General features: G+C 46.3%; 1 protein-coding gene across 1 annotated transcript in view; it reads right to left on the reverse strand.

Annotated features, from left to right (window-relative positions):
- The window catches only part of LOC144159889 (uncharacterized), a 57,646-nt gene that overhangs the window by 15,348 nt on the left and 23,987 nt on the right, over window positions 1-18,311 (reverse strand). Inside the window, exons 5-7 of the mRNA XM_077691546.1 lie at window positions 14,059-14,182; window positions 13,459-13,650; window positions 4,709-4,828 (exon numbers count right to left, since the gene is read on the reverse strand). Of these exons, the coding sequence (XP_077547672.1) occupies window positions 4,709-4,828; window positions 13,459-13,650; window positions 14,059-14,182 (436 nt within the window). The remainder of the gene's footprint in view (window positions 1-4,708; window positions 4,829-13,458; window positions 13,651-14,058; window positions 14,183-18,311) is intronic.

The following is an 18,311-nucleotide window of genomic DNA, read 5'->3' on the forward strand; positions in this document are numbered from 1 at the left end:
ACCTTGAGCCACCGGAGTGCAATTGCGGCTGGTGTGATGGCACACCACTCGCTCCGCTGTGGAGAGACGTCTGCGCTGCGCTCGCTCGGAGCCTGGCTGATGTGGTACCATGTGAATAGGCGAGGTATTACAGACTGCTTTGCAGGTGCTTAGCCGCTCTGTGTCACCATGGATGGCGCGTCGGCTGGTCTATCCCTGAGTGCGCTTCAGTGCAAGGGACAGGATGGATGCGTCATTTAGTAGCCTTACCTTTTTAGGTAACATTGTGTGCACCGTCTTTGTAAACCCGAGTGGAACAGAACTGTCGCTCGTGATAACTAGGTTTGGAATTGCTAAACCAGACCCGTTTTAAGTGCGGAGCACTTTATGGGCTCGGCTTATCGTCGTATTTCGACCGAGGTCATGGTACCTAGTGATAATTGTGTTTGGATATAATGGCGCAAGGGCCACTGGGACAACGACCGCCAAAGTAGTGGTTATACATGTGAGATGAAGACAATCCCTAAAATCTGTCAGCAAGAACAAAAGAGAAATAAGTCAAATACAATGAGGACGGCGTGTGTACAATCCTTAGTTGTGATGATGTGCGGTAAGAAATAACACTCCTGAAATAAAACACGGGATTGTCAGACCAGAAAACGCAGGGTGCAGTGAGATGTGCTGTCTGTAGATTTGAGTGAGGTGTTTCTGTCGTGTTGTGTCTGGTGCTTTGCATTAGAGTAGTACATGGATTACGGATAGGCCCTGCCCACACCTGCTTTACAGGGGTCTTAGAGATGCTGTGAGCACTCGGGAGTGGGTTACGTTGATGGGGCCTATCCGACCCCTAGCTAAGGAAACTTCAGTATGTCAATTGGGTGTGTCAGTGGTGTATTGTCTCAAGAGTGGCTTTATTATGCGTAGTTTGTTGTCTATCTGCTTATTCCAGTGTGCTTGCCATGTTTTGTGAAGGTGCTGTCTAATGTGTGGCTTGAGGTTAATGTAGGATACTGTTACGTCCACTGTGTATGTAAGTGAAGCAACAGCAGCCATCTTATCCGCGGTCTCGTTCCCGGCGATCCCCATCCAAAGTGGCCTGGAACCCAGGACACGGTTACTTTGAGATTTGTTGCATATGCTAACATAATGGTTTGTTACACTACATTAATAACATGGTTTTCACTAGATTTCTTAAATGATAATGCATGTAAAACACCCAGCGAATGTGTGAAAATGATGGACTTGAGTATTTTATGTCGGGCTATGTGATTTAAGACAAGCAAAATTCCATAGGCTTCTACCGTAACGATCCTGCTGTTAGAGTTCAGCGTGTTCGAAACACTGAAATCTGGTCCGGGCGCAGCACATGACACGGTAAAGACAGATTTGGTGCGTCACTGAAAAATTCGCCACACTTCTATTTCTCTCGCAGAAACAAGGATTGCTGCAGAGTTGCAGTTGTCGGCATTAGCTTTTTATCCATTGCTACAAAGGACAAGTCGCACGACTCGGGGCGAAGCTTCCATGGCGGTAAAAGGTCAGAACGAGATTATTTGCAGGTGCTTGAAAAGGTAACAGCCGGCTTAGACGCTTCATCTCTAGCTCGGTGTGAAAATGGAGCAGGAATAGATGGCCTGCTTAAAAGAAGTTGGGGCGTCGTTGCAACACAGATGACAGGTTTATACGAATGATGTCCACTGATCAATCTTTAAACGCGTATAAAAGATCCATGTATGTCCGCTGGGGATCTAACGACCATGTGTCGCGTAAGATATATAGGCTGTGCACGGGACTAGCGCGGAATGCACCCGACGCAAGGCGAAGCTCCAAGTGCAGCACTGGGTCCAGCCTTTTTAGTGCTGCTTTTGTTACTGACACATAGACCACACTCCCATCAACCATGAGAAACCACCAAGGAGGTAAAAACTTCTGGGAGTAGCTGATTATCCGCACCATCAGACTGGTGCACTAGGAACTTCAGGATGCTCAACATCTCAACTCATTTCTGTTTAAGTTGTTCAAGGTGAGTTATAAATGCGAGTTTCTAGTCCAACACTACACCTAAAAACTTGTCTTTCGTTTTTACAGAAATCCAGTCAGCATTGAGTTTTCTGTCAGTATTAGGACGGACAACGCGCATCAGAGAACACAACACCGGCACATTTCGCAGGATTAAGCTTGAAACTATTTCCGTGTTTCCAGCTAGGAAGTTCGTTTACTCCAACCTGCACCTGACGCTCCGAATTTGACCTGAAATGTTACATGGTTTAGAAGATATTTGAACGTCATCTACACACACGAGGAAGAAAATGGAGGGTGGCATTGCCTTTCTGAGTGTGTTCATCTTAACTATAAACGATGTGCAGGTGAAAACGCGACCTTAATGCACACCATTATCTTGCACTTAAACTTTTTATAGTGTCAACCCACCTCTGACGGGAAATGCTCGTTTAGACATGTTACTAGAAAGGGTGTTCAGCATGTAACCTGAAATACCAAAAAATTATGTCTCTAACAACGCCGTAGCGCCATGCAGTATCAAATGCCTTTTGAATAGAAAAATACCGTCATGCAACATTGCTTATGTATGTATGCACCTTTAATTTAGGATTCTAAAGCAACTAGTTGATCAGTTGTAAATCGCCCCGTCCGGAAGCCTGCCTGGCAGCTCTCGTGAAGACCATTGTGCTTGAAAAAGTCCACAAGTCTCCTGATAATCATCATCTCCGGAAGCTCGCACAGGCAGCTTGTGAGGGCTATGGTGCGATAGCTCGCGGGAGAGGAAGGGTCATTTCCCTTATTCAGGAAAGCCACTACAATGGCCTCCCTCCAAGACTTTGTAATATGCCCTTAAGGCCGTATTTTCTTTTACAGATGTAGGAGTGTCTCAAGATTGTCTGCGTGTAGGTGTTGTATCATGGAGATTGTCAACCTGCACCCGGAGCTGAAGGCTTACATGTGCTTAGAGCAGACCTCAACTCATGTAGTGAAAACAGAGGGGTAGGAAATTTTTGCCTTGTTGTCTAGTAGGACTTCTTTTCTTAGAGGCTTTATGTTCCAGGAAAGTGCTTGTGTAGTGTGCAGAACTGGACACGTGTTGAATGGGCTCTACAAGCGTGTTAACCCGGTCTTTGAGTGTGTCGCTTGTTGTGCTGACCAGGAGCAGGCTGTGTCTGTTATCCTTTAAATTTACGTATTCTTGTCCATACGTTGCGTGTGTGTGTCTGTGTATGAATTTATGGATATGAACAATGCCCGCCAACTCTCTATCTCTCTGCCTCACGGGGCACACACTTCCCAAGAGCCTTTACTCGTTTGAAAGCCATGTTCAAAGTTACTCAACGTGGGGTACCAACGAAGGATACCCCACTTTTTGTTCTGATCCTCTCGTGCCCGCATATATGTAGTCTTCATTCCACCAGGGCGCCCTAGGATCGCGCAGGGCACCAGAGACCTGGGGAAGGGGCTCTTTGGCAGCGTCGAGGATGTGCGCCAAGACAAGTTAGGCTGCTTCATCCACGTGTACGTGGGTTATAGATGTGTAATGAAGTTTTGATGTCTCTGCAACCATACTACCGTTCGCTCGTGCTTCCCTGAACCTTTTAGAGAAAGTTGAACTGTTTGGCCCTTTACCTATGTATGTTAGTGAGGTATGGAATTGATAATAACCAAATGTGTCAGTGACAACGCCCCACTCAAGTGATGGGTGGAGAACTCCAGAGGCAATGGCCAAGCCAAGGTATGAACAATTGTGTCCAAATAATGGTATGCAGCAAATTTTTTGCTAAACAGGCACGCTCGCAATGATGTTAGGATCTTTCAAATGAAGCGGCCTCAGGAATCGTGCGGATCCCCAGAGTGAGTTATGAGCATTGAGGTTAGCAACTAAAATAAATACCTGTGGTAACTAGTATATCTGAGCCTAAAAATCTGAACTCGATACAGCGTAATTAGAAGGAATGTAGAGGGAACATACTGTAATTAACCTGATAAATATTATTGCGGGTATTGCGACAGCATCAATGACAGTGTTCAGTTCGGTGGGATTACATGCTAAGGATTTCCGTGCGACAATGGCCACACCAACCGACGAGTGTGTACGTAGTACCTAGCGACCATTGTAACGTGTAAGGCGTTACGCGGCGTCAAGCAGCCAAACAGAGGCGTCGAAAGTATGTCGGCTTCCCGAGGTCGTGATTGAGCCTGTGTCCTTCGCATTATAAGCTAATGTCAACCCCTTTCCTACAGGGAGGCAGAAGTTTCTAAGATGCAAAGTGTTGGGGTGGTGTTTGCGCTGCACCGTTACCACGGATGGGCCCGTTGCTAGGCCTCAAACAAGTACACGATGACATAAATTACACAAGAAATTATGGATTAACACATTGATTATCTTACATAATCAAAAACTCAATGCAGTGTCTCTTTATAAGCCTTATCAGCGGCTGCGGTGCCCTCTCGTGACGATTTGCGGTATCAAACCAGGTTGATACTGAAACTTGTCAAAAGAGGTCGCCACAGCCCCTCTCGGGAATCACTGCTCCGCACTTGACAGATTTCCCTTTCAGTAAAACTGCTTTAATTTTTTTCGTCATCCTCTAGGAATTGATCGACAGCAGGGGCCTCGCATTTGCACAGTCAGACACCGTGCTACAATATACCGAGGGGATGGACATATCATGTCAATGCATTTTGTACCGAGCGGAATGTTTTGATGTCCTCCCGAACGTACCTTTTCACGCATTGTTTCCGCGCTGTCGTACATCACCGAGAGGCCTATCTGAGTGCTGAAAGCAAACATGGTCTTGTAGGCGCTACTCGGGTGCCGCTTGTAGACGACGCCGATGCAGGCCTGGTTGGAAAAATACAGGAAGTTATGGACAATTTCCAAAAGAAATAAATAGATTGAAGCAAGCTGCTTAGTCGTCGCTTCACTCGAGCTGAACTCAATCGTTGCTTCTGTGGTACCAATGGCACCCCTGTTTCTGTGGGGGTGGTTTGGAATGACAAATGTTAATTTTATTTGTAGTAAATGCAAGTTATTAGTAAATGAGTTGAACCAAGTAGCTGCGAGAGAATTTCAAACCTAAAAAGAACACTCAATTCATCGTTGGTCGTGAGCCTAAATAGCTCTAGGAGGCTTTACATTTCATTCAGAATAGAACTGAATGTCGACGCAGCTAAGCTGAATACCACACCGAGGGCACACCTTGGCAAGATTTACAGCTGGTCGAACCGGTGCACACTGCGGCTTTCATTTCTGGCAAACGCTTTTGAATGCTGACTGCAGCGTTGTGCCAAGCTTTGGTATGGCCAGCTGGGAGGCCTCCGCCAACATTTTGCCATCCTCTTCAGTGGCATAGCGCGTGATATGCCACAGTTTGGTACATAACTGCAGTCAGTGTAAAGGTGACGGCAAGCACCTACAGGGCGATGAACAAATTGGCGATAGCCCTCGCACCCAGTGCGCAGGAGGGCACCACTTAACCCAGCGCCCGTTTTGGGTGCTTGTGGAGGTAGAAACATTTACTGCGCTCTTTTGTGACAGTGGTCCCTCCGTCTACGGATTCATGGAACGATCGAGTGGTCTTCGCCCTGGACGCCACAATAAGTTCGTATTCTAGATGACTGCTGGTCATCAGGTTCTCCCACAACTTAAACCGGGGGAGCAGAGAAGGAACAGCGGGAAGGTTTGCAATGTGGACGCACCCTAAGATGATGATGCTCGGAGTTAATAGATAAAACCAGCTGAGAAACTCCCCAGAGGCCCCATGTATCAAAAGCCGGTCCACGATTGGCGCCCCTGTGCTTGGGCAAACAAGGGCAAGCATGGGGCAAGGAAAATAGCCTGCCACCTGTCGACATGCAGTTGAAGTACCACTCAGGAGTCACTTACGGGAACAACCGCAAGTCATATAAAGCTGTTAAACATAAATTATGTTTCCCAATCTGTGTTTTCTAATGTTGAAGCCAAGCTTTATTTTATACCCGCCACGGTGGTTCAGTGGCTATGACGTTGTGTTGCTGAGCCCGAGCACGCGCGTTCGGTTCCCGGCCGCGGCGACCGCTTTTCTGAAGGCGGCGAAACGCGGAAACGCCCGTGTGTTCGAGGTTTCGGCGCACGGTAAAGATTCGTAGGTGGTCAAAGTTAATCCGGAGCCCTACTCTACGGGGCGGCTCATCGCCTGTGTAGTTTGGGCACGTTTAATGAATAATAATAAATATTTATTTAAGTACCCTAAATTAATTATTATTTCATCAATGAATCGACAATAAAATAATCGATCAATCAAGCTTCGTTTTATTAGGTGTTGTTGTTACGTATATGTTTAACAAAGTCCAGTTTTTGTCCGCCAGGTGCTGTGCCAAAACTCTTCGATTCAACTCAGGAAGGAGGGCCGTGACGCCTGGATTCGGAAGAGGAGTTTCGCCACATCTGTGTATTGAATACCTCTGGATGATTTTAGGTTGAGTGCCTGGTTGGTAGCAACATTGACTATCGGCAGAGTATCGGTTAGGGTACGTATGTTGCAGCCGGGGATGGCTGAGGGGAAGTGTTCGTATAAGGCATGCAGAGAGTCGTACCGTCTTCTTTCGGAATGTTTTGGACGGAACTTATGGCAATTAGGTCGTCTCCATGTATAATACTACGTTATTTCTTGGAAAGGGGCCAAAGGGGAGAACGCCGGTAACTCCTCTGCAGCCTCGCAGGTAAGGACATAGTTTTGCTGTTCGTGAGTCGCTGAGAGGGCCTGACAGGCGCTCAACTGAAAAAACGAGCACTCGCACTGCGCCTGAAAATTACGCCTGTACAATCCACATTTCCTCCTCCGCCCTCAAAGTACTGCGTGTCGCTTCAACGCAATGACCGGGAAGAGATATGGAACGCAGGAATCAGTGCGCATGCGCGAAGATCTGCTTTACTCATTGCGGTAGCCACGATATTCGCTAAGAGACGAGCAAGCCAGCAGGCCTATAAACGACGTAATTGAAATTGAAATTGAAAATAAGTTTTATAAACAAACATGATATGGGTACACAGTATATACAGGAGGAGGTCCCATGGTTATAAAAACCGCAAGCGGGACCTCCTATACAAATTAACAAAATGACTATAAAATTACAATGACAACACTAGTAAACATAATAGAAAAGAGTACTGAACAAATATTCAATAAATCAGCTTTGACAATAGGAAGAAAACTACAATAAGACGCGTCACATCACTGTAATGAAGACAATAGGTAGAGTTTCAGTTTTTTTTTTAAGGGTATGACAGAATGAGAAGATTTAATGTCCTGGTTTAAGGTATTCCACAAGTGCAAGCAAGAGAACAGAATAGTTTGTTTGCCGAAGTTAGTTCTTACTTTCGGAAGTAGAAAGTTGTTGCGAGAGGAGAACCGAGTAGAGTTTGGGTTAGAGATAGTGCTAGGAGGGAAAACAGATATCAGGAGTCCACAACGCAATACTTTGAAGAATAAAGGGCCAATGTTTAGCTGGTAAAGACATGGAAGGGGCAAAATCGCAAGTTCGATGAACAGAGGAGTAGAAGAAGATAGACGGGAAGAAAAAGTAATGATTCTTAAAGCTTGTTTTTGGAGTTTTTGAAGAGGCCAGAGATGATTACAATATGCGCTGCCCCAAGACGTAGGGTTAAATTTCTCAGCGGAAGTTACAGGTAGGCAGCCAAGACTTTTTCAACAAGCGTCCGCGACTTGAGTGCCCTCTTATACAGCGGTGAGAATATAACCTAACGGCACCAAAGTTAGTGTAGAATTTGGTGAGCTGAAGTTCATAAAAAATTAATGCCCTTGCACTCCGTGAAAACAAATAACCTGCGAAGCTCTAGCCTTCCACGGAGTGCGCGAAACAAAACACGTTTGTTTGCAATTTATTACTGAGCTTACTCCCTAGCCTGAATAAAATTTCGAAAGACCAAAGCTTCATCCTAGCGGACAAACGTAACGCTGTCTCTTTACGTCTCTCGTCGTAGGCATCTTACTGTATGTGTAACACGCCAACCCAATCCACTCTACCACTGACGACACCGAACAGGTCGCATTGTTCGACGGCCACGTTCAAACCACTCCAACAGAACGGGCATGTAATCAGTACGAGCATGAAATCTTACCCAGGGAAGGGACTTCCTGCTAACAGAGTTGTACTTTGCCTTGCTACCCCTATTTTCGCATTTCTCAATTAAACATACAATCACCACTTATTCATTTGTGCTTCCAGGGGTCGCAAATTTCATTTCATTCAGCGAAGCAGTAAATAGTGAGTTTGCTCCTTGCATGAAGCAACGCCGTTCAGGGCAAAGTTTCCATATTTACTAAATCGAAACGGAACAACATCTTTTAAGTCCTCAATTTTCGGCCGAAATTTCTGGGGCTGGGTTAACGCTCTGTTCAGCGTCAGCGTGAAGACCTTTCTACATTTTAACACAGTTCGCGTCGCTCTCGACGCTGAACTCAATGCGTGCCCAATTACTCCCAAAGTTACTCGAACAGATGTGTGTAGTAAGTTCCTGTGAAGAAGAGTTTGGCATGTATTTAAAATGCAACTGTACGGATACAAAGGCAACCCTTAGCGAAAAGTAATACGTTTGAAATACGTACGAGTACGCTTGAAGTGCACTTCAAATATGCTTTGTATTTGTAAATGTATTTTAAGTGCATTAAAAATTGCATTTTCTCAATTTTTAGTAAATATTGAAAATACATTATTAAAAATACGGGAAAAATACAGTGCTTTTAAGTACCCTCCAAATGGATTAAAAATGCACTGAACCTCACGAATGTGCGCTTAAGGCATTCAGAATATATTGAAAATGTATTTCTTCCCACCAAACGATCATGGTGTAAATGCACTGTAAATATTATAAAAATACACTTACCTAACTACATTTAGAGCAGCACTCTGAGTATGCTTTAAAAGTGTGCTGAAGCATGGAAATATACTCCGAATATATTCGAAATACATTTCAAATGCCTTTTACGTTTGTCGAACGAACATGGTAGAAATACACTCTCAATGCATGAAAAATACTTATAGAAAATACATTTTAAATGTATTCATAAAGCTTTGCCGAAATGCATTTCGAGTACACTACAGGCGCTGCTTCAGTTGCTGAATTGTAAGATTCACGTAAAGCATATCTGAAGTGCCGGATAAAATACATCTCAAATGAAAAAACGTACTGAGAATTTCTCCTCGATGTTTACTTATAATAAAAGAAACTGAGGGAGATACTCTCAGTTACTGCGCTGTCTAAAGCAGACATAACTCTGCGTATTAGAGAGAAACTCGGCGTACAAATATGTAAGCGGCGGTGTTCCAACGCAATCGGCAAAGAAAAAACATCGAATTCAACGTGTATATATATGTACGAAAACACTTGCACTTTGCCAGCGTTGTTACGACGGTATCGCTGTGGAGGCTTGGAAAATTTTCTTTTTCTGAAAAATATTCGCCTTAGATGGACAACCCTGGCCATGCTTGGGAGGGCGAGCAGCTCGGCGCCTTTCACTGCCGCTCACTACCTCCTCCTCTGTGCCCGGCACCTGCGGCGCGAGCTGAGCGGCGCACCCCGCCTTTACGTTTTGTCTGCCTTCGCTGCGTTTCTTTTGCCTGTCCTCTTTCGGACTCCTCAACGCGCGGTCGTCGGGTGGACGCAGTCTGCTTGGACGGCGCGTTGCAGCGGCGTTGGCCGTCTAACCAAGGTAAGCACGATATACCGGCTATTTGCGCGTACGGTGTCACACTACAATTAATTGACGTATGTTTGCCTTGCAATCGAAGAGTGCTAATGCCCTTTATAAAATCCGCACGTGGTTGTTAAGCTTACCTCCACCTGCGAGCAAGATTTCCTACCGTAACTACGCCGTGCAAGGGAATGTACTCACAAATCAACGACAGCAAGAAGACGTAAAAAAATGGATTTTAGTGCTTTCCTTTTTGCGCCTAATTTTTAGCTCCGGCCCTGCTGAGTGGACGGGGGACTGTTGCTACGAGTTTCCTTGTAGATCGAGTACTCATTGAGGACTAATACTTGCATTAAACACATAACCGCCAGGAACGTTTTTAGCACAGCCTGTTCACAGAAAGTCCGCCGTCCATGTTTACGCGCTTGAGAAATTTGCGAAGTGTATCCAGGGACGCAGCTTTCTTTTGTTTTCTGTTCGCAGCAGTCGCTCACAGCTGAGCATGTTCACAGCAGCCGCCGTACGGGGAAGGAAGCCAGTTTGTGGCATACATTCATCCGACTAATGCGCGTGGCCGGGCCATACGGCGGGAATCCGAGCAGCCTTCGCGATTTTTGTCCGTCGCATGTCGCCGTTCTGTCAACTAAAGCCATGAAAGAGTTTATGCCGTCTGTTTCGAAGTGACCAAAAGTGTTAAAAGCGACCCACGTAATTTTTGGTGCATGTGGCAGTAGCGAAGGTGCTTCATGCCCAGGGACTACAAATTATTTGTCCATCTAAGACAAACTGTATGAGAGTAGCCGCTAAGTTACAATCAGTTTCTGTTCCTATCGCCACCCAGAACCAAGAACCAGCAAAGGAAGGAAGGAGAAGGAATGCGGGTGGGGAGGGGGGCTTCGAGGCAGGCAACCAGTTCCCTGCGCGAGACCCCTCGGTTCCCGGAACGGGTCCCCCGGGTGGGTTCGTCTCTTTTTGTTCCTTGGATTGCTCCCCCCAAAACTTCGCGAAACTTCAGGACGTTGGCCCCTTCCTCTTTTGTGTTTCCTTGCAACTTTTTCCCTCCTTGCTGTATTCATTTCGTAGCGCATTCACGAACACGTGTGCGCGTTCCGAGAGGCCCTTCGGCCGCTCGTGAGTGACAGACACGCGGAACCCGACGCGCTAACGCTGGACCACGCCACCGGAGAATTTCAGAAATGTGCCCAAAGGCACCGAAAACAGCATGGGCAGCTTGGCGGTTGTGTGTGTTTAGAAGCCTCAATTTACCATTTGCGTCTAAAGGGTGTACTTAAACGAGTTTCTTTTAGGTGTCACGAGTATTTATGAAGCAACTATTTTTACTTGATGGTCCCTGAAGCTAACAGGTGTTTATATTTTTTTGTATGTTAAAGACCCGAGCATTTACAATTATTTTCCGCGTTGCTCCCTAATTAAATGATGACGTTGTCTGTGTACAACAAAAAGTATAAAATTACCTGCTGGTGATGTGCGGCGGAGAGCAAAAAAATTACATGTGTGTACAAGCACAAATACACGTGTTCTGGCGTTGCTTGTTTTAATTGCTTCGGTTAGGTGCCTACGATATAAGAGCTTGTTATTTTAAGGACAGCGTGAAATTTTTCTTGTTTTTTGAAATAACCTTACTTTGCCGTTCCTTTGAAAGCATTGTTGAGTGCACACGCCAATTTAATGACATTTATGTAAGCTTTCTACTGCAATCCTGCCCATGCATTTTTAAATTGTTTCGCTGCGCACTATTTTTTTAGAACGTAATCTCCGAAGAAGGTGACGCCGAAATATGGAACACACAACAATAATTGTAGTTAATAAGATTACTGCCTATCTTATTTTATTAGCGTCCTGGGAGGTCACAGACCAGTTTTGTCCTAGTTAGTTGGAAAACTAGAATTGCCACCGTTTCAAGTTAACTCAAGCGCCTAAGAAAGAGAAGTAGTAGCATAACTCTAAGAACTCTGTTGCATGTTTGGTAACGTTGTTATCTTAGCTCTGTCTTTTTTTTTCCTAATTTTCGCTAATTTTTATCCCTAGACAATTTCCAAACATAAGCCTCCCCCCCCGCTTCCCGGCCACCATTCTTTCTTAAAAATGGTATTGAAGATCCGATGACGCATGACAATATAAACTATGCTTACCATTACATACGCCCTTCAAAGGGGCATTGTTTTCACGGCGGGTTTTTTTTTTTTTTTTCTCTCTCAAGGGGAAACTAAAAAATCCTTGCTCGTGAGGGACGTTGGCACGGCTAGAGAAAAGGCCTGATTGATTTGACATTTATTTGCCTCTAAAAAATGTGTTTCACTAATATTTTCCCATTTTCTTTTCACTGCAGCTGCTGGTGAAATTTCCCGCGTGGAGAATCCGAAGTACGAAGACTCCGATGCACAACGCTTCATCTGCGCTGGCTACCGAGGTGGCTGAAAGGCATTCATTCCTGCTACTTAGTAATGGCGAAATTGGCCACTCGACTGAGGTGTACAATAAAAAACTTTCAAACTGCCAATTTGTGCGCATACATGCTGTTCTTTTCAGTCATTTGCTGGCCCGCATTCCGAGCATCGCCGGTTTACATTTTCACAATGGAGCATATTTTTAGCCTAGTGCCTATTAAACTTTTTGAAACCACACTATGATAGTTTCTAGTTGAACGTTAACAATTCCACCTACGACACATTGCCATGGTATCTCTCAATGTATTTAGGTTTTATTTAGTATACACTAGTAACGCATTTTGAGTATATTTGAAGCAGTATTTTCTGTGCATTTAAAATGCATTACTAATACATTTTGCACGTATTTAAAATTACATTTCCTGAGCATTTTTAATGCATTTAAAATGCATTAAATATATATTTTTTATGCACTGCTGACGTATTTTTGAGGTACATTTTAAATACATTGTAAATGTATTCGAAATGCATTTGGAATGCGGACAAAATAATGCAGAATAAATACAAAGTTAATATATGTATTAAATGCATTCAAAATACATTAAAAATACGGCATTTTTTCGCTAAGGGAAGTTACGTAGCTGTCTCTAAAACAGCGTCGTATACTCGATTGGCGGTGGTCTCGGGTTTGTATCATGGACCAGGAGGAATTTTGTTTCAAGTGCCAAGTTTCTGAGAAAGATTTATAGCTTCCCTTTGCAGCCGTACAGCTGCATTTCCGGTGCATGTGAAATGTTCCTTCTCAGTACTCCAAAACTTCAACCACTGTCGTTTTTTAAGGATGGTAGTCTTTCATATGATACTTAAATGCGAACATTTTGGCCTGTCTGTCTCTATGCATGTCAGTGTGTCTTTGCAATACATTGACAACGCAGCTGGAACGCGAGAGGTTCCAAATGTTCAAATTGCCCAGAAGTACGCATTACCCGGCGTTTAAATTGATTGAGCGATTTATTGATTGGTTTATTTAATGTAAGTTTTAACGCGCCGAAGATACACCTGGGCTGTGAGGCCTGCCGTTGTGTAGGGGTCCGGAATAATGTCGACTACTTGGGAATCTTTAACGTACGGCGAATTCTCGACACAGGGCCGTTTTCGTTTTTCGCCTCCACTAGAAAATCAGCCAGCACGGCTGGGATTGAACCTGCGTCCTTCAAGTAAGTAGTACGACGCCTTAGCCACTCAGCCACCGTGGCAGGTATCGATGTTGTAGCACACCGAACCTAATTAACGGTTACCTTGCTCAACATGCAATGAATAATTAAAGCCGTGTAGATAATTCAAAATCCGTCGCCGGGTGTGGCACTTACGTCTAAGATTGTGCCCAGCTGTTTCTTATCACGCGGCAGGCGTTCACAAGGGCTGAAGGGTTCGTAATCTCTCCAGTTCAAACTGGCGCCCATGAGTGGACGGTTCCATCGCCCCGCAGCGCTCATGGACACCGCCCATGCGCAGTGGTGGCCCTGAGACGCCAGTTCTAGAAGACCTTCGTGCGCAGCTTCCTGCGAAAAGGACAAGTTTGGTCAGTTCTGACATTTTTATTTTCAACAAAAGTAGTTGCCTGTGACCCCTAAGGTGTTTTTGCAATTTGCGTGACTTCAAGCATCACCTCCTCGCAGTGACGAACCGCACAGATCACATGCAACGAGTAGGAGCCAAGTCAAGTCGCCAGCGGTTCGTATCTCCGATGAGGATACAAATATTGTGACAGGGAATACTACAAGCTCTACTACTTCTACGCCAACTATTATAGTATATGCGAGCCAAATTCTGGAAGGAAAGGTTGGCGGAGGCGTAAGTAATAGCTGCTGTGAGGCGCGTGCAAGAAGCTATATATACTGGTTTATCGTGTCGCCTCACGTACAAGCGACTTGCGTTACGCTTCGAGAACTGCAAACAGCACTGCTTACCATGGAAACCGGAAAGTCTGGCATTGTCTTGTAAATGTTGGGTGGAGCCATCTTGCACCCAGGTTTGTTGTGGTTTGCCAAGGAATAGTGGCCGCGGAGAACGAATATGTCAGGAGTGAACGTCCTGCGCCGAAAAGATGCAGAATCGAACTAACGTAAGACTTGCTGAACACAGAAGAAGCAAGCGGCGGCATTCCAAGCAGCAGAAACTGCCGAGCCCAAGCATGGCAAATTAAAAGTGGCCAGTGCGTCCGAGCTTGGCATTAAATCGGGCGCCATTATTGGCTGGTGGTTGAGAAAGGTAACAAGCCAACAATTGGCCAAGCCCGGGGAGACCAATATTAGACAAAGCTTGGCAGAGCATATTGCCATGATCATGCCTATGCTTGGACCCCAAGGTATCTCCATGCGCATCTCTGGTCAGTCCTTGAGGCCATTGCCTATTATATGAGTTGCCTCGCGGCCCGATTTCAGCTTTATACGTGCCATTATTCAGAAAACTATTTAATCCGCACGCATTATATCATTATCTCAAGAATGTCACCCCTGGCGAGCAATCAGGGAAAGCAGCAGTGCGGCTTCGCTTGAGCTGGCGGTAAGGCGAGCGCCAGCGTATAAGGATGGGCCAGCAGGATGTGCTCATGGAGTCTCGCTATCTGCGGCGCATGCATTCATAGATCGCGCTGGCATGCAGTTTTGCCCGCTCCGGCCACCGCTTTCGTGCTCCGTTTCACTTTTCGAGCGGCTGTACGTAAAACTAAACATGCCTATTAACAGCACATTAGGATTAAAGTGAAAAGACCAAACGAAAGTAGAGCCCCCCCTCCCCTTGCAATCACCAAGTCATGTGTTGCGGTGATGCCTTGGTCTGGGGCCATCAGTCAATAAAACAAAACTCTTCCTTCAACGTCACAGAGACGTCGCCAAAAAGTGACTGGGAGGTCGGCACTGCTTCGTATGCTTTCCCTAACATATCTAATATTATCACCAGAGCTGTTCAGGCCGAACTTTGTTCGTCCGCCGTACCAGGATTCCTCGAAGCCTCACGAAGAAAACGTGGTAGAAAGGTCCCGGGAATCGAACGCGGTACCTTCGCGCCGTGAAACCGCCAACCAAGCCACTTGGCCACCCAAAAGTCCCGAGGGGTACGGGGTTAGCAGCGGCGGGCAAAAATAACATGTGCAGCCAATTGGGAAAACAAAAGGAATCGAACCTGAGTCCCCTGTGTTGTGAAGCCGATGTCTATCCCATTAACCTATCATCGCATTCCGGGCCCACAGCATTTTTTGGGGGTTCGTAGCGCGACCATTGGTTGGCCGCTGGTTCTAGCGTGTGCAAACATGGTCCTCTTCGCGAGAGATGTAAAAGCCTGCGGAGGAAACGATCCGGGCCTGCCAGTCATGGAGAACTTTCAGCGGCAAGTTCGGAAATAAACGCGAGGTGCAACTGCCTGGTCTCTGACCAAGGGACAGGGGCCGCCATCTCTCTGCTGTATTTCCAGCCGTGCACCGCTACTGCAATCAGCGCCATTTTAAGTGCGATGCACTTTATAAGCGACCCTGAATCCGCCGTCCACATTGCTCCTCCTCCTCTCCCCTAGCAACGGCGCGAGGAGCGGAGAGGAGCGTCTGTAGCAACGGCGCAGCGACGTCACACCCCACGTGACCCGCGCGCGCTCCGCCTCCCGCGCCGTGGCTGCGCGCGCCCGCGCCGGCTCCCGCACCGCTCCTCGCGCCGTGACGTCACACTCCCACGTGACCGCGCGCTGGCGCCTTTGCGTCTGCTCCCCCTCTCCTCGCGCCGTGACGTCACATGCTCTGCAGCTGGCGCGCCTCTCCCCCCGTTAGGTTTGCACTCACCCTCGGCACGCGCCTCTCCCCTCGCCTGACAGCTCCCCCTCGCCGGTACTGCGCCTCTCAAGGCGATGGCAGAATTACTACGCCGTGTACTCTCGGCGCAAGAAATGCATTCGCACTTCCTCACGATTCCCTTCGGGGAGGTGGGGGCAATTTTTTTTTCTGAAGTCTGCTAAGAATTTGGTATTATTTTTACAGGGACAAAGCGGTTTTTTACAAGCAGTTGCGTTTTGTCTTGAAGGCCACTTGGAAGGAGCCATGCTCACAAAACTCGTTTGGTTCATTCGAAAGATTGCCTCGTTAGAATCATACTGACCCCGCTTTTAACGCACACTTCGCTCAAAAAGCTACATAATTACGCAAAAAAGAATGACCATGCGACCCAATAGCTCATTTCCTGCTACAGAGCCTATGATGTCACATGCGACAGCTCTGCGATTGGCTGAGGCGGGCAAAAGCAAACGCAAATTAGCAGGGCTTTTGTAGGTTTGCCGGACGATATGTTTCGGGTTACATTTTGGGCACATTTTTTTATTGTTGTAAGAATGGTTGGATAAGCTCTGCAAGTTGCGAAAGTACTCGTAAAAGTTGAAGTACTGATGCGTACTGCTGGTACTGCGCCCGCTGTGCTGTTTTAGCATTGGGGTCGTCTTAAACGACACTGACTAATTTGTGCTAGCGAGGGTGTCTTACGTGGCCATATTTGTCGAGCGAACACCATGTTTCACGAAACGATTATTTTCTACCTTAACGAAAACAAACCAGGTACAAATACGGTCCAGAACTAGGGCAGAAAACGGCCCGCCGCGTTATGGGGGTGCCATCTAGGTTGACTAACGGTAAACAAGGTTCCACAGCACGTATGACGTCATGGCAGGCGTCACGAAAACAGAAGATTTGGCGGGGGAATCGAATTTTAACTTAAATTGATTAATTTATCAGTGAATAAAGCATTGTTTGCTTCAGGACAAGCAAGGGGCACTAACAATCACGAAATCTTTCGAATGAAACAAACTTGTATTCAAAACAATTTTGTATGCGTGGCCACATTAAGGCAGGCATTTTTGGTGCTGCAAGTGCCGTTCGAATAGTTAAATTTTCTGGAATACATATTCGCACGGGTAGGAGAAGCTACGGGTGACTGACCCAACCGTACCGTTTCGACGGCCACTTGTGTTGCACTGTCGGATCGTAAAGCCTATTTTTTCGTCGTGATGGAAAAACTGGTACTTCCACCCTCGCCAGGCCGAATTTGGCTCTGGGGCGAATTTTTATAGAATTTATTTTGTTGGTGCTCATTTTGTAGTGTGCCGTAAAAACAGGCCTAAACCGCTTGCCATAACTGCACCATTGTCGAGGGCAACTTGGGCAGCTGCCATATGCTCAAAAGTTCCGAGTCATCCACTGCCAAGAAAATGAGTGCAATTTGGAACCACATACGGTCACACGAACTTTATAAAATATAAATCCAAGCTTTATTTGCTTTATCAGCTCCCGTCTTTTCCCACGCTGCTGCTGCTTCTGTTACCTGTCTGGACTCGCCACTGGCCGTCTTACACCCGGAGGATCGCTCTGGCCTGTGCGCGTTGCTAAACGCCGACGACGCACCTCGCAGTCGTCGCTGGCAGCTAACAAAGGCCGAGCTCGTTTTCGCTAACGCTGTGGGTGGCTCGTGCATTGCGCGAGACAAGTGTGGGGACGTGGATATCGCAGTTTGTCCTTTACTTCATCCGGCAGCAAGTCAAACGGAAATACTTCGCCGCCCTGTGCATCGTTCAGTACACATCTGTGGTAGTGATTCGTGGTTATGACTACAGCCACATCAAGGCTACACCGTTGGTTAGGACAAGAGTTTTTAAGGTCGATAAGCCGGCCAACAATAATTACCGGCCCTTGGGGAAGGTGACGGATAAGGTGCTTATGATTCCGTCGATAATCCGCATCCTTCTAAGGTATGGTATCGCAACCTCAGCAGTTCCGTAGCCCGCTGTGACAGTTTATGATTAGCGCGATCTAACACGATCTTTCCGTAAAAACACTCACATATATCACCACCTTGTATTTCGAGTGTCATTTATTCATACTTTGTTCCTACCAATTACATCACGGGGGGGAAATTACTGATAGCGCGGATTATGTAATGCCTATGTTGCGTCTAGTGACAGGACTGTGTTTTTAAGCGCCTCTCCAAGGCTGAAGCCAGAACCCATGCGACATAATGTAACGGAGTGCAAAGGTATACGTTCAGCTTCCGGGAGCTCTTGGCTTTAAGATTAGCTGAAAAGTTAATTGTACAGCAGTCGATTTTAGTAAAGGAAGGTTAGAACGTTGGTTGGAAAGAGCAGAGAACAATCTGGGAAGACATGCGAACATAGAAGTCAGACTAGCACAAGGACC

This window comes from Haemaphysalis longicornis, unplaced genomic scaffold, assembly GCF_048455015.1.
Source record: "Haemaphysalis longicornis isolate Haplotype H1 unplaced genomic scaffold, Haemaphysalis longicornis Haplotype H1 scaffold_10, whole genome shotgun sequence".
Lineage (NCBI taxonomy): Eukaryota > Metazoa > Arthropoda > Arachnida > Ixodida > Ixodidae > Haemaphysalis > Haemaphysalis longicornis.